At 39.8% G+C, this 14,150-nt stretch overlaps 1 protein-coding gene across 3 annotated transcripts in view; it reads left to right on the forward strand.

The window, feature by feature from the left end:
• CEP126 (centrosomal protein 126) overlaps positions 1-14,150 on the forward strand; it is a 104,108-nt gene that overhangs the window by 69,207 nt on the left and 20,751 nt on the right. For all 3 annotated transcript variants that reach the window (XM_047824033.1, XM_047824032.1, XM_047824034.1), the window contains 3 exons: positions 8,377-8,489; positions 11,162-11,237; positions 13,458-13,667. In XM_047824033.1, coding sequence (XP_047679989.1) covers positions 8,377-8,489; positions 11,162-11,237; positions 13,458-13,667 — 399 coding nt within the window. The remainder of the gene's footprint in view (positions 1-8,376; positions 8,490-11,161; positions 11,238-13,457; positions 13,668-14,150) is intronic.

Genomic DNA, 14,150 nt, shown 5'->3' on the forward strand with positions numbered 1-14,150 from the left:
GGTAAACGTTTTCCATCCCTTCACTTTCAATCCTCAGATGTCTTTAGGTCTGAAAGGAGTATCTTACAGGCATATAGATATAGATATATCTAGCAGGCATATAGATGAGTCTTGTTTTTTTTTTTTTTTTCCCACTCTGTCTCCCTGTTTATTTTGATTGGAGCATTTAGTCCATTTACACTCAAAGTAATTATTGATAGGTATGTAGTTACTGCCATTTTGCTAATTGTTTTTGGGTTTTTTGCAGTTCTTCTGCGTTTCTTTCTTGCTCTCTTCACCCACAGTTTGCTAGCTTTTTTTAGCAATATACTTGGATTCCTTTCTCTTAATTCTTTGTGTATCTGTAACTGGTTTATAATTTATGGTTACCATTAGGTTCGTATCTAACAAATTCTGCATATGGCAGTCTATATTGAGTTGATTGTCACTTAAGTTTCAACCCATTTTTTTCACTCCTCTGCCCTCCACATTTTAGGTATATGGTGTCATACTTTACATCCTTTTATTTTATGAATCCCATGACTGATTTTTTACAGATATACTTATTTTTACTGCTTTTGTGCTTCCTATTTTACTTACTCCTACTTATGGTATTTCCTCTCTGTCCAAAGAGTCCCTGTAACATTTTCTTGTAGGGCTGGTTTCATGGTAATTAAGTCCTTTAACTTTTGTTTGTCTGGAAAACTCTTTATCTCTCCTTCTATTCTGAATGATAGCCTACGTGGATAGAGTATTGTTGGTTGCAGGTTTTTCCTTTCAGCACTCTGAATACATCCTTTCACTTGTTTCTGGCCTGCCAAGTTTCTGCTGAAAAATCAGCTGATAGCCCTTTGGGATTTCCCTTGTATGTAACTGTCTTCTTTTCTCTTGCTGGTTTTAAAATTCTCTGTCTCTACTTTTTGCCATTTTAATTACTATGTGTCTTGGTGTGGACCTCCTTGGGTTGGTTTTGTTGGGGGCTCTCTTTGCCTCCCGGATCTGGATTTGTTTTTCCTTCCCCAGCTTCGGGAAATTTTCAGCTACTATATTCTTCAAACAAATTTTCCATCCCCTTTTCTTTCTCTTCTCCTCCTGAGATCCCTATAATGCAAATGTTACTATGCTTGATGGTGTCACTGAGTTCCCTGAGTCTATTTTCATTTATTATTATTTTTCCTTCTGTCTGTCTCTTGTTCACTTTCACTGCTTTCCATTCCTCTGTCCTTCAGGCTGCTGATTCACTCTTCTGCTTCCTCTACTATTCCTTCCATCCAGTGTGTTTTTAATTTCATTTATTCAGTTCTTCGTGGATTGGCTCTTTTTTGTTTTCTATCTCTTTGTTAAGGGTCTTACCAAAGTTTTCCACTCTTTGCTTGAGTCTCATGAGTATCTTTATGACCATTACTTTAAATTATCTATCAGAAAAATTACTTATCTCTGTTTTGCTTAGCTCTCCTACTGTGAATTTTTCCTGCTCTTCCACTTAGAACATATTCCTCTGTCTCCTCATCTTGTCTGTGTGTCTGTTTCTGTGTGTTAGGAAAGTCAGCTCCATCTCCTGCTCTTGAAAGTAGTGTCCTTATGAAGGAGAGAACTTTCCATGTCCTGCTGTGCTGTCCCCTGTTCCCCAGAACCTGGCCCTTCAGGGGCATGTCCTGTATGTGATGTGCGCCCTGCTGTGGTGGCTGAGCTCCCTCTGCCTTAAGTCCAGTCGTCTGCACAGGGTGTCTTTGCCTATTGTGGGCAGGGTTTTGTCCCTGGGCTGTTTGTGGGCCAGTCTGGGGCCACCTTGGGTTTGAGTTGAGTCAGAGCAGGGGTTCGCCAGAGATGCAGTAGCACCGGCCTTGTGCTTGTTGCTCCCTGAGAAGTTTGTTGGTGAGCAGGGCCTGCGGTCAGACCAGATGTCTCCCCCCCCACCCCCACCCACTACCGCAGCCAGTTGGGACCGGTATGTGTGGTTGTCTTCCCCTCCCCCTGGGGCGGGACTCATTTTGGAGTGGCACTGGCCCTCGTCGGGGCTGCTTGTGCCCCGCCAGGCTTGCAGCCCCGGTTTGGATGAGCTCTGGACCGCAGGGGAACACGGAGGCAGGGCAGGCAGTATTAGCAAGGTTTGCAGTAGTGCTGTGCAGAAGGGGACCTGTAGCTGCCAGGACAGAGGCAGGCCGGGCTGGGGGGACTGGATCCCCAGCAGCACCCAGGGCAGAACACAGGGTTAGGAAGGTTTGCGGAGTCTGCTGAGGGAGGAGACCTGGAATCAAGGCCTGGCTGGCGGAGCTGTGAGCAAGTCAGGTAGTGAGTGTAGGCCCTGTGCTGGTCCCCTCAGGTGGCCATGTGTTTTGCTGGGGGCAGGGGGAGGGGGAAGCAGGGGACTCCTGGAGGGAATCACTCCCTCCCCCCTGGAGGGATACTGGGAGCACTTGCCCTGAGATGACTAAACACATCTCCATCCTGTGTGCCCGAGGTGTTTTTCAAATTGCTACCTATGCTGTCTCTTTAAGGGTGCAGACTCCGTTTCCTCCCACCTTCCCAACTCTCTGAGCCCACTGATTGTAAGAACTCACAAAATTCGGCCCCCTCTCGTTTTCAAAGTCAAACAGTATAGGGAGTCATCTTGCCCATGCAGGGTCCCAATGCGTCTCTGTTTCTCTCCCATGAGTCTCTCCCTTCCAGGGGCCCCTCAGGGTTCCATTTAGCTCCTGACGGCACCTCTGCCTCTCCTGCCGTCTTCCTCGTGGCTGATTCTCAATGTTCAACTGTGGAGACCATTCTGCCAGCCTTAAGGTCATTTTCCAGGTTATTGATGCTCATGTGGGTGTTCTCTAGTTGTATCCAGGGGACTAGCAAGGTGAGCTTAGGGTCATCCTGCTCTGCCACCGTCCCCGGAAGTCTCAGAAAATAGAAGTTAACTTACCTAACTTTTTAGAATTGAATATCCACAGATTTTTCAGTGATGTACATTAAAAAAAATTTTTTTAAATGTTTGTTTATTTTTGAGAGAGAGAGAGGGAGGAGAGAGAGAGAGAGTACAAGCTGGGGAGGGGCAGAGAGAGAGGGAGACACAGAAACTGAATTAGGCTCCAGTCTATGAGCTGTCAGCACAGAGCCTGACGCGGGGCTCAAACCCACGAACCGAACCATGAGATTGTGACCTGAGCCAAAGTCGGAGGCCCAACTAACTGAGCCACCCAGGCACCCCTGTACATTTTTTAAAAGTACATTGATCTATATACAATTTGTAGAAGGCATAAGAAAGTTATTAATGAAACAGAGAATGGAGTTAAGATTTAAATCATCTTTTCTTTTTTTCTTTTTTTTCCAGGAATCTACATCTTATTTTTATTTCTTACTTCAACAACAAACAGAAAATTTAAGCAAGGTATATTTTATAGCACTAATAAAGGATAGAAAGTTTTAAAAATAAATGTCATAAAAGAAGTATAGGACCTTAACAGGGAACATCAAAAAATTTTAAGGGAAAACACTTAAGACCCAATACATAGAAAAACAATCCTTAATTACTTTCTTTAGTGTCATTTATCTGTTCCTCTATCTCCTTCATTTCCTGGAACTGGAATTTACATCTTAAGCCTTGGTATATTCAACTTAAATATTTTTAGCTAGTTTACATTGCAGGTGATATTATCTAGTTTATATTTAATCACAGCAGGAAACATTTCTGGTTATCTCAGCATGAGTGAGGCTAAGAATAACCACTGAATTAGGGTGATTGACTTGATTGGAATGGTCTTCAGATTGTTATTACTTATCATTGATAATAAAATTTTTTATGGTCATTATAACATTTATAACAAAAGCAAAGAATCTAACAACAGTTCCCTTTTCCCATTGACATTGTAATCTATTTCTTTTGCTAATACAAATATACTTCAACTTCAATTGGACTTTTTCATATCATATATTTAATCAAATCATCTTTTCTAACTGAAGTGGTAAATCAGAGTAATAAAGTTCAGTTTGGAAAATATAACTGTAAAGTCGTGGCAATTTTTACAGTTTTTCTTATTGTGAAATATATCTTAGAAGAGAAATGTATTAAAAAAAAAAGAAATATACAGTACAAAGTAAAGACTAATAATAAAAAAAGAACTCTGTACCCACTACTCAGTTTTAGAAACAGAAACTTACTGGGGCTCCTGGGTGGCTCAGTTGGTTGAGTGTCTGACTTTGGCTCAGGTCATGATCTCACAGTTCGTGGGTTCAATACCCACGTCGGGCTCTGTGCTGACAGCTCAGAGCCTGGAGCCTGCTTCAAGTTCTGTGTCTTTCTCTCTCTTTCTTTGCCCCTCACCCACTCATGCTCTCTGTCTCCCTCTCAAAAATGAATAAACATTAAAAAAGAAAGAAAAAGAAACTTACTGGTATTGCTGAGATCTCATAAGCCCCTCCCCACCTGTATCTCCTTCATCTATTACAGACTAGACCACTATATAGGATGGTGTTAATTGTTCCATGCTTTTTTTTTTTAATGTTTGTTTATTTTTGAGAGAGACAGAGAGAGTGCGAGGGGGGAAGGGGCAGAGAGAGAGGGAGGCACAGAATCTGAAGTGGGTTCCAGGCTCTGATCTGTCAGCAACAGAGCCCAATGCGGTGTTCGAACTCACAAATGGTGAGATCGTGACCTGATGACCTGATGATGACTGGATGCTTAGCCGACTGAGCCACCCAGGTGCCCCTGTTCCATGCTTTTCTTTATCATTTTACTGCTTGTAAATTTATCTCAACATATTTTTTGCCTAGTTCTGTAATTTATGTAAATGAAGCCATTTCATCTGATTCTGTGATTTGCTATTTTCAGTTTTATTTTTTAGATCCATTATTATTAGTTTAGGTGTACTTCATTCATGTTCATTACTGTATTACATTTCATTGTATGAATGCACAAAGGTTTTTCATTCTTCTGTCATTGGGCTTTGGGGTTGCTTCCAGTTTCTTGCTTGAATCAATAATGCTTCTGGGAATAGTTTGGTATGCCTGCTGGTACACACGTTGCTGGGTCATAGGGTTGTGTATTTTTAACTTAACTAGGTGCCAAATTATCTTCTGGAGCCATATATGCTTATCAAAACTGACAGTCAGACATGTTACTGTTTTCAGTCTTGTGGGTGAGAAATAATGTCTACTTAGAACAACTTGCATTGCCCTGGTTACGAATGAAGGGAGCGCTGTCCTATGTTTGTGTACCGTCTGCCTTTCCTCTTCTGAGAGATATCTGCTCCTTGGGTTTTTCCTTAGTGATAGAGTTCTGCATATACTCCAGGATTCTGTGTCATTTTATGCATGATACCTATTTTCTGCCAGCTTGTGACATGTCCTTTCCTTCTTGATGAATATAATTTCAGTCAAATGTGGTCTTTTCCTTTGCAGATTCCCTGTATGTAGTTAGTTTATTAGTTTTGTTTTTTTTTTTTTTACAGTTCCAAGAAAAAGATCTCTGTCTTGACATTGTTTTTTTAAAAAGAAAAAAAGTCCCCACCCAAAAAGAGTTTGCTCTAGCTGTTAAAAATGTAATATAATTTTAGGCAATAATAAACAGATCTTTGGAAGTACTACTGTGCTCTATTTTATATATTGTCTGTATATTTCGGTGGCTATATAAACAAACCGGGGTGACCCCTCCGGAAGTAGGGGGTGGGTCTGAAAACCAATAAAAGAACACAAGTTTAAAAGACATTGTAGCTGTGTACAAATATTTGAAGGTGTATTACAGGAAAGAAAGAGAAAACCTAACTGAATGAAGGGTGAAAATTGCAAGGATACTTTCAGTTCGGTGTAAGGACCAGTTTGAGCTAAAACCACCAACAACAACGCAAGGGTGGGGGGGGGGGGGCTCCCCTTCACTAAGCCATTCGAGCTTCGTCTACCTGTGAGTGAGATCTGAGTGAACGGTTGACCTGTTAATTTCTAAGATCTCTTCCAAAGCTGTCATTCTTTGGATATCTGCAGAATTTTTCCTTGTGTTTATACGTAAGAACACTATACATATTAAGTATGTAATAATTAAAGCTTAGTAGCTTTGAGTTTTGGTGGTAAAACTATCATCTAGAATTTTCATATGAGACTAGAAATTTGGCCGGAGATGCCAGTGCAAACTATATTTTTTTTGCAAATATCCCAAGGTTCTCATCTGTCCCTGGGATCAATAATTTACAATCAATAAAACTGAACACCTACACAAAGAATAATAAAGCTCAAAAACAAATAATTATGCTACAAATCAACAAAGTACAAAAGTGTGGGCAGATCTTGACTCCAAAAGATTAGAAACAGGCTTGAAGGAAGAGAAGAATTCTTAACACTGCAGTCATGTGGCCAAGGAAATTTTCATTTCAGGTATTTTCATTTTATCTTATTTTATTTTCATTTTTATTTGAGAGAGAGTGAGCACAGGCAAGGGAGAGGGGAGAGGGAAAGAGAGAGAATCCCAAGTAGGCTCCACACTCAGTGTGGAGCCTGATGTGGGACTCAGTCCCACGACTGTAAGATCATGACCTGAACCCATATCAAGAGTTGGATGCTTAACACACTGAGCTACGCAGGCACCCCTCATTTAAAACATTTTTAAAACTCCTAAAAAAGATAGGGACTTTTCAAGATTTAGTGAAAGACACTTCCAAGCATAGAAAACAGTGTAGAAACTCGTATTGATGCCCAGATGATCTCACTAAAAACTATAGCATTTAGCATACCTAGCTTAGCATATTAGCATTTAGCTTAGCCATGTGGGTGGGAATAAAAATAATAACAGAAAATTTTAAACTATAAGATGTGACTTATTAGTGGATTATGAACTCAATGAGTTGTGATCAGAATTTTTTTAATGATATATAATTTTAAAATCAGAATGTTCTAGTATAGAAACTACCAGAGGGCATCATATATTATAAAGGTAAGTATGTTTCGTAGAACATCCTGGATCACAATGCAAAGTATCTTTCTGTGAGACACAGTCAAATCAGAATGAAAGTTGCTAGCGTAGAAGGTAAGAGCTAGAATTTAGATTTTAGAGACTGCTTGGAGGTAAATTCCAGCTTTGCACTTTACTGACTTTGTGACCTTAGGAAAGCTACTTTTCCTTTCCTGTGCCTAATTTTTCTGTAAAAATAGTGATGATAATAGTGCCTACGGCCCTTAGAACAATGCCTGGGCAATTATAAATACTCAATTAATATTAGTCTGTTTCTTGGTTTGCCTGCCTCACATATGATGGAAGCCTACAAAAGTCTTTTTTAGACTCTTTCCCATTTTGTGAGGAGTCATTCGGACGCTGTGAGATAGCAACAAATTCACCTACCAGGGCACACATTACAGTTTAGTTACACTACAGGAAGTGAGGGAGCACTAATTAATGATACCAGTGTCAACCTGTCACATGGAGAACCTGTTCTGTCCTTCCAAGAGAGCTTTGTTTTACTATATGCAGTATATGACCGTCTACAAACCGTGCAAACTGACAAGGGCACCAGTGTCAACTGTATGTTACCGTAGTAAAGTTGAACTTCTAATTTTTAGATTATAAATTTAAATTGGAATTTTAGGGGCACGTGAGAGCCTCAGTTAAGCATCCGACTTTGGCTCAGGTCAGGATTCAATGCTCATGGGTTCAATGCCTACACTGGGCTCTGTGCTGACAGCCCAGAGCCTGGAGCCTGCTTCAGATTCTGTGTCTCCCTCTCTCTCTGCCCCTGCCCTGCTCACACTCTGTCTCTTAAAATAAATAAGCATAATTAATTAATTAATTAATTAAACATTTTAAATAAATAAACATTTTCAAGATAAACATTTAAAATAAATAAACTAAAAATAAATAACATTTAAAAAAATAAACATTTATTTAAAATAAGTAAACATTTTAAATAAATAAATAGAAATTCTAGTAGGTTCTTCCTACACAGCAGTGATCTGTTTTGCATATCCCCCTGGCATTCTAGCACCACACCTCAGAGGTCACTGGTCTAAGCCATAAACTCAGAAGCGGAGATTTTGTTTAATTCATCATTGTAATTGTGTTGTGCATGGTACATATAACAAGCTCAATAAGAGTTTTGTTTTTTTAAATATTTTTTTAATGTTTATTTTTGGGAGATAGGCAGAGTGGGAGAGGGGCATAGAGAGAGGGAGACACAGAATCTGAAGCAGGCTCCAGGCTCTGAGCTGTCAGCACAGAGCCCGACGCGGGACTTGAACCCACAAAGCGCAGGATCGTGATCTGGGCCGAAGTAAGACACTCCACAAACTGAGCCACCCAGGTGCCCCTCAATAAGAGGTCTGCATGTATGAAACTTGAGGTTTTCTGTGATGTTTGAAGGTAACTCAGACATTTGTGCATATATACTATGTACTCGTAAATTTTGACATTTTGCTGGCATTTGTTTTAAGATTCTACTGTTTTAAGAAGAAAACGAATTGTTGAAAATAAGCAGAGGCGTCTTTTAGAACAGAAAAGACAAAATTCTGGATCTGTGGGACAGAAGTACAATGAGCAAATGAATGTGAGTACAGAATTAGTAAAAATCTCAATTCTGTGGTGAAAAATTGCTTGGAAAACAATGTTCTCAAAGGACTGTGCTTTTGCTATAAACTGTGGACCACTACGTAAATATAAGTATAGCCAAAGTCATTATGAGACAGCCTGGGAATCTATTCTAGGAACTTACTGTACTAGACTTATTTGCTATACTCTAATTTGCCTATATGACCAATTCCTAATGAAGCTTTTAAACCAACTTTAACAAATCACCATTATTCTTTTTTTTTTTAATTGTTTCTCTTTTTTTTAGTGTTTGTTTATTATTGACAGAGAGAGAGAGACAGAGCGTGAGTAGGGGAGGGGCAAAGAGAGAGAGAGAGACAGAGCGTGAGTGGGGGAGGGGCAGAGAGAGAGGGAGACACAGAATCTGAAACAGGCTCCAGGCTCTGAGCTGTCAGCACAGAGCCCGACGCGGGCTCGAACTCACGGACAGCGAGCTCATGACCTGAGCTGAAGTCAGACGCTCAACCGACTGAGCCACCCAGGTGCCCCAACAAATCACCATTACTCTTTTATTTTGTTATTTATAGTCACCTCTGGATTACCAACATGTTTATTTACAACAAAGTTTTTAAATATACATTAAAAAAGAAAAGTAAGTTAGAGCCCTGGATAGAGGAAGTATGTATGTTAATCATGAAGACTAATCTAGTTTCGTGTGTTTGAATATCCTCTTTGGATCTGAGCTTCCTGGAAGACATGGCAAAAGGAAAATAGGATGAGGGAGGTGTACAGTTCTCAGGAATTATTGATAATGATGCTGTTGGGGGTTCAGTACATTAAAAGACACTTCCCACTGAGGCTTTTCTGTAAGGCATGTTGAGTTCATAACAGATCTATTCCTATAAACAGTCAACAATGAATGAATAAGGAGTTTCATATGGCTGTTTGAGATAGAGATCTTCAGTAAAAGTCAAAAGGTTAATAACAGTAATTTTAAAATTAGTGGAGGTGATTCTGTGAGAGCAAAGTAAACAGAGGTCTAGAGGTCTTACTGATCCAAGGATTGAATTTAAAATATTAAAACATCTAGATGGGTGAGTAAATCGCATTTCACTTGGAATTTCTACTTTAAATACCACTTCTTTTGATTTTTTAATAGAACTGGAATAGATTGCCTTATGAAGAATTTATATCTGAGTTATGAGTTGAGGATTCTATTGTTTGTATATCATAAGAACTATTAATTTTTTATATGGATAAGATTTTTAATACGAAGAAAACCACGAAATATTCTTAATGGCAAGACAAAAGTCATGTAGTTGTATGTATCGTGTGAATAAAGCTGCCCCACTACCGACATACTCTTACTGCTTCATAACATATGCTCACTCACAGACATAACTTATTACAAATACAATAATGCCTCCTAAGTCCTTCCTTTTTAACCTCCACATTGTTCACATCAAACATCTCAAAATCTGTCAAGTGAACAATTTTTTTCTTTATTTTTATTAATGTATTTTAAATTCTAAAGCAATATGTACTTGTTTTAACCAAAAAACAAAGTTTTAAGTGCTTGTGATTAGTGCCCTCTCCAAATTCTTTTTATTTTTCTGGGTCTTATTCTGTCCCATGTGTTCTCCCTCTGCACTCGGTCTTACTGTTTTTAGAGTCTGTTTTTGCTTTTCTTTCCAGAAGCCTCACTCCCATCTTTACACACATCTTCCATTCACACGGCTGTTTAAACATCTTCCAGAGTCTTAGTGTTAGAATAGGTGAATCAAAATCAAGTTTTGAAGTTTAACTTTCTCATCCCTTTTGTTTTGTTTTGATTTTTGTTTTTTTGTTTTGCTTTCTAACTAAGGATCCTACTACACAGGGGTTCAGTCATCCAGCAGTGCCCACCACGCCCCCACAACCAGTCACCATGTACTGGGAAACTTGCTTTATCCAACTGGATCTGCCCAGCCCACCACTTCCACATGGAAAGCACCTGAAAGAGACCAGTGAAAGCTAGAAAAGGCAGAGATGCCACTTGGTGCCTGGACTGGGTCAGTCCAGTGAGCCTCCCATTTGCGGTGGAGGCCAGGTGAGGCCGCCCAGGCCATGAAAGGAGGGCTCTTGCGCAAACCTGCGCCAGCGGCTGTTTGGACCGGGCCGAGCACAGGCCCGGGGTGGGGAGTGGCAGCCAGGCCCTGTCCTGTGTGAGAGGCAGTCCCTGCCCACTGCGGGGCATTTTGGGGTCCTTCTGGGCCGGAGAGCCGAGCGGTGCACCAGCGGCCAGTGCTGTGAGAGCTCCAGCCTGGCCGTTCCGAGCCGGACACCTGTCCCAGACATCAGTCACCTGCGGCCGCCCCGCCCTTGCAACGACAAACGGAGGTTAGAAGCCTCAAGGGAAATGTTTGCTGTTCCTTTAGGCAGCACCTTACTTCCCTCTTCCAAGCATCCACGACAACACAGCAACCTGAAATTTTTTCAAAGTTGACATAAAATATATATTTTTTAATATTCAGGTACCCTAGAAAGGACTTACTCCAGTAATTCTTGATTTCTAATAAAAAAAAAAAAACCCTACAGGTTACATGAGCAGTGATAACCAAAAACATATAGAGTGAATATGGGTTTGTTTAATGTATAATAATGAATTTTTAATATGGAATTATGTTCTGATTTCATGTTATATTTTTATAGAATTTTGGACAAAGTGTCCAGCTAAGTTCAAGGGAGCCAAAACAAACAACAAGGGGTACTTCTGATGTTGAAGAAGGTATGTTTCGGTTTAAAATTTCTCTCTGAGCTTTGTTCCCCATGATTTCATATTTTGTTACGTGTATTTTCCTAAGTGCACACATACCTGAGCGGTGAACCACCGTGTGGGGGCTGAGCCCCCCTTGCCCTGCACATTCAGGCTGTTGCCAGGTTTTTTATTCTAAATAATAATGTATTAGATGGATGTGAGGACGATCTGGCTGAGACATCTGTCACCCCATCTATCACCAGGGTTGATTTGGCTGATCTGGCTGGCTAGGTGGGTGTCCCCTTCCTCCCTCACCGGTCCATGTGCGTCCCTTCCAAAGCTGAGCGCTCGGTCGAAGAGGACGACATTCCCCTATAGAGGAGGACCGTGCTTCCATCAAGGGTATACGATTAGCTGCGTTCCCCTGCTAGAACCTCCAAACTAGCTCTCAAGGTCCATTTGTAGGAAAACGTAGGGTAGTCTAGCTTCCAAGACTCCAGACACATCCACATGAGGCGCTGCAAGTGGCAGTTGCCTTTCTTTAAAAAAAAAGAAAGAATAATAATAGTAATTAATAATAATGATGATGTTGATGATGATGATGATGATGTATTGGACATCTTTCTACATGAAGCTTTTTCCTCACTTTTCAACCATTTCCATGAGATGGAGATTCCCAGAATTAAAATTACACTATTTGCCATGTCATTGACATCCAGTAAATACTTGTTGAGTGAAACTCTGTATTACATGAATACTGGATCAGAGGGAATAAGCATTGTTATAGCTGTACATATATATCCCTAAAATACTTTCCTGAAAAACATCATTTAAAACTTTTCTGGGATGTGAACCAACTTGAGGTGCAATTATTTCTATGATTTGCTTACATGATAGGCAAAGAAATTGTGTTTTATTGTTGATTTGTATTCCTTTTATTAATAACATTCTTCATTGTTTTGTATGTGTGTTAACTTGTGGTGATTTGGTCCCTCATACTCTTATTTCCTGTAGGTACCGGAGCTCGGGTATTTCCTTAGTGATTCCGGGAAATTCCTTAAATGTCAGGAGTTCTTTTCTTCATATTAGTTGCAAATGTTTTTACTACTTTATTATTTGCATTTTATTCCACTTATATGTTTACATATAGAAGTCTTCCTTTGCATTTTTCATTCAACAGATGACAGCTAATTTCCTGTATACAAGTAAAGATTGGATACACTGTAATGAACAAAATATATAAAAGTCTTGCCCTTCAAAAATTTAAAGTCTATTAGGGAAGACTGGCCTTTAAATAAACATGTTTTAGTCTTTTCTTAGTGATTTTTCTATTACTTTTAAGATCAAAGAACCTTTCCCATACAGAAATTCAGAAGTGTTTATTTCTTTCTCCTCCAGATTGCTTTAATGGTGTGATTCATTAAATTAAATTCTTTAGTTACCTTTGATTTTGTTTAAACATATGATGTAATAGAAAACCGCAAATTGATTCTTGTAAAAGCAGCAAACTAATTTCTTGAGTTATCTCTCCCTTCTCTCAAGACTCTGATGCTTCTTTGATAAGTTAAGTTTTTCGATCCGATTGGGTCTTTTTTCTAAGCTGTCAGTTCAGTTCAGCTCATTAGCTCACTTTCTAACTTTTCCTTACTTTCCTTTTCTTTTACTCTTTTTTATCTTAATTGTTATTATAAAGACAATCTAGAAGTGCCTGGGTGGCTCAGTGAGTTAAGTGTAGGTCTCTTGGTTTCAGCTTAGGTCATGATCTCACAGTTCCTGAGTTTGAGCCCCATGTCGGTCTCTGCACTGACAGCTCGGAGCCTGCTTGGGATTCTCTCTCCCTGTCTCTCTGCCCTTACCCCTCCCAGGTGTGTACCCTCTCTTTCTCTTTCTCACGCTCAAAAAAAAAAAAAAAAGACAATCTACTTCATTGTCTCTTTGTACTACCAATGAATAACAAAAACACAACACAGGAATAATCAATCTAAACATGCTGCATTTTTCCTTTAGCTCAGATAACGTGCCAGGAATGTTTATTGCCTCGCCATCACTTTGACTTTCTGTGTTTTAATTAGGGATGGGAACATGCTAGATACGAATAATCTTGATAAATAAAATGCAAAGTAACAGAAGATTTAGAGGGTTTCTTTTTGTGAAGCGAATACATACAAGCACGTGTCCGTTAAGTAGGTGTAAGAGAAAATCCCAAAGAGAAAAAAGGATTGAAGAGTAATTAATGTAAAGTTTCTGTAGTTTCAGATAGTACTTCTGAGTTTTTGATGGCTGAAAACCTAGTGAAAGCTTCAGTGCCTGAGGATGAAATTCTCACTGTCATAAATAGCAAGCAGCTACAGAAACCAAATCTGACTTCAAATAAGACCCCACCGTTCAACATCTGTGCACTGTCAGCTGATGAACAGAAGATCCTACAGTCCCTCAGTCGTCTCAATGAGAGGCTGTCCTGTAAGTGTGGAAGATCACCTTTTGTGAGAAATGTTACACTTCGTACTTAGATAATTGTAATTTAAAATTTATTTTAACTTAATAATTAGAAATAAGAATCCTCAAGATGGGTAGTCTCACAGAAAATCCTCCCTCCATAAAGTTGGGCCTCCCAAAGAGCTACACCCCACAGACACAGACACACACACACACACACACACACACACACACACACACACGGGTGGAAAAGCATGTACATCTTGAACTTCAGCACTGAGCCAGTGAGGGAGGAAAACAGGCAGGCTTTGTTCACCTCTCTGTGTCTGTGTGTGTGTCTGCATAGGTTGTAGCCCTTGCCCTATGTTTTGTTAATAGCAGCCTCATACTAAAGGAAATGCTAAAGAATGCACTTTAGCAGACCAAAAGTAATTTCAGATGGACAGTCTGAGAGGGTAAATTTGAAAAAACATTGGATAAAATACTAAATGTAATAAAGTAGTGTGT

The sequence above is a fragment of the Prionailurus viverrinus genome, chromosome D1 (assembly GCF_022837055.1).
Source record: "Prionailurus viverrinus isolate Anna chromosome D1, UM_Priviv_1.0, whole genome shotgun sequence".
In the NCBI taxonomy this organism is placed as follows: domain Eukaryota; kingdom Metazoa; phylum Chordata; class Mammalia; order Carnivora; family Felidae; genus Prionailurus; species Prionailurus viverrinus.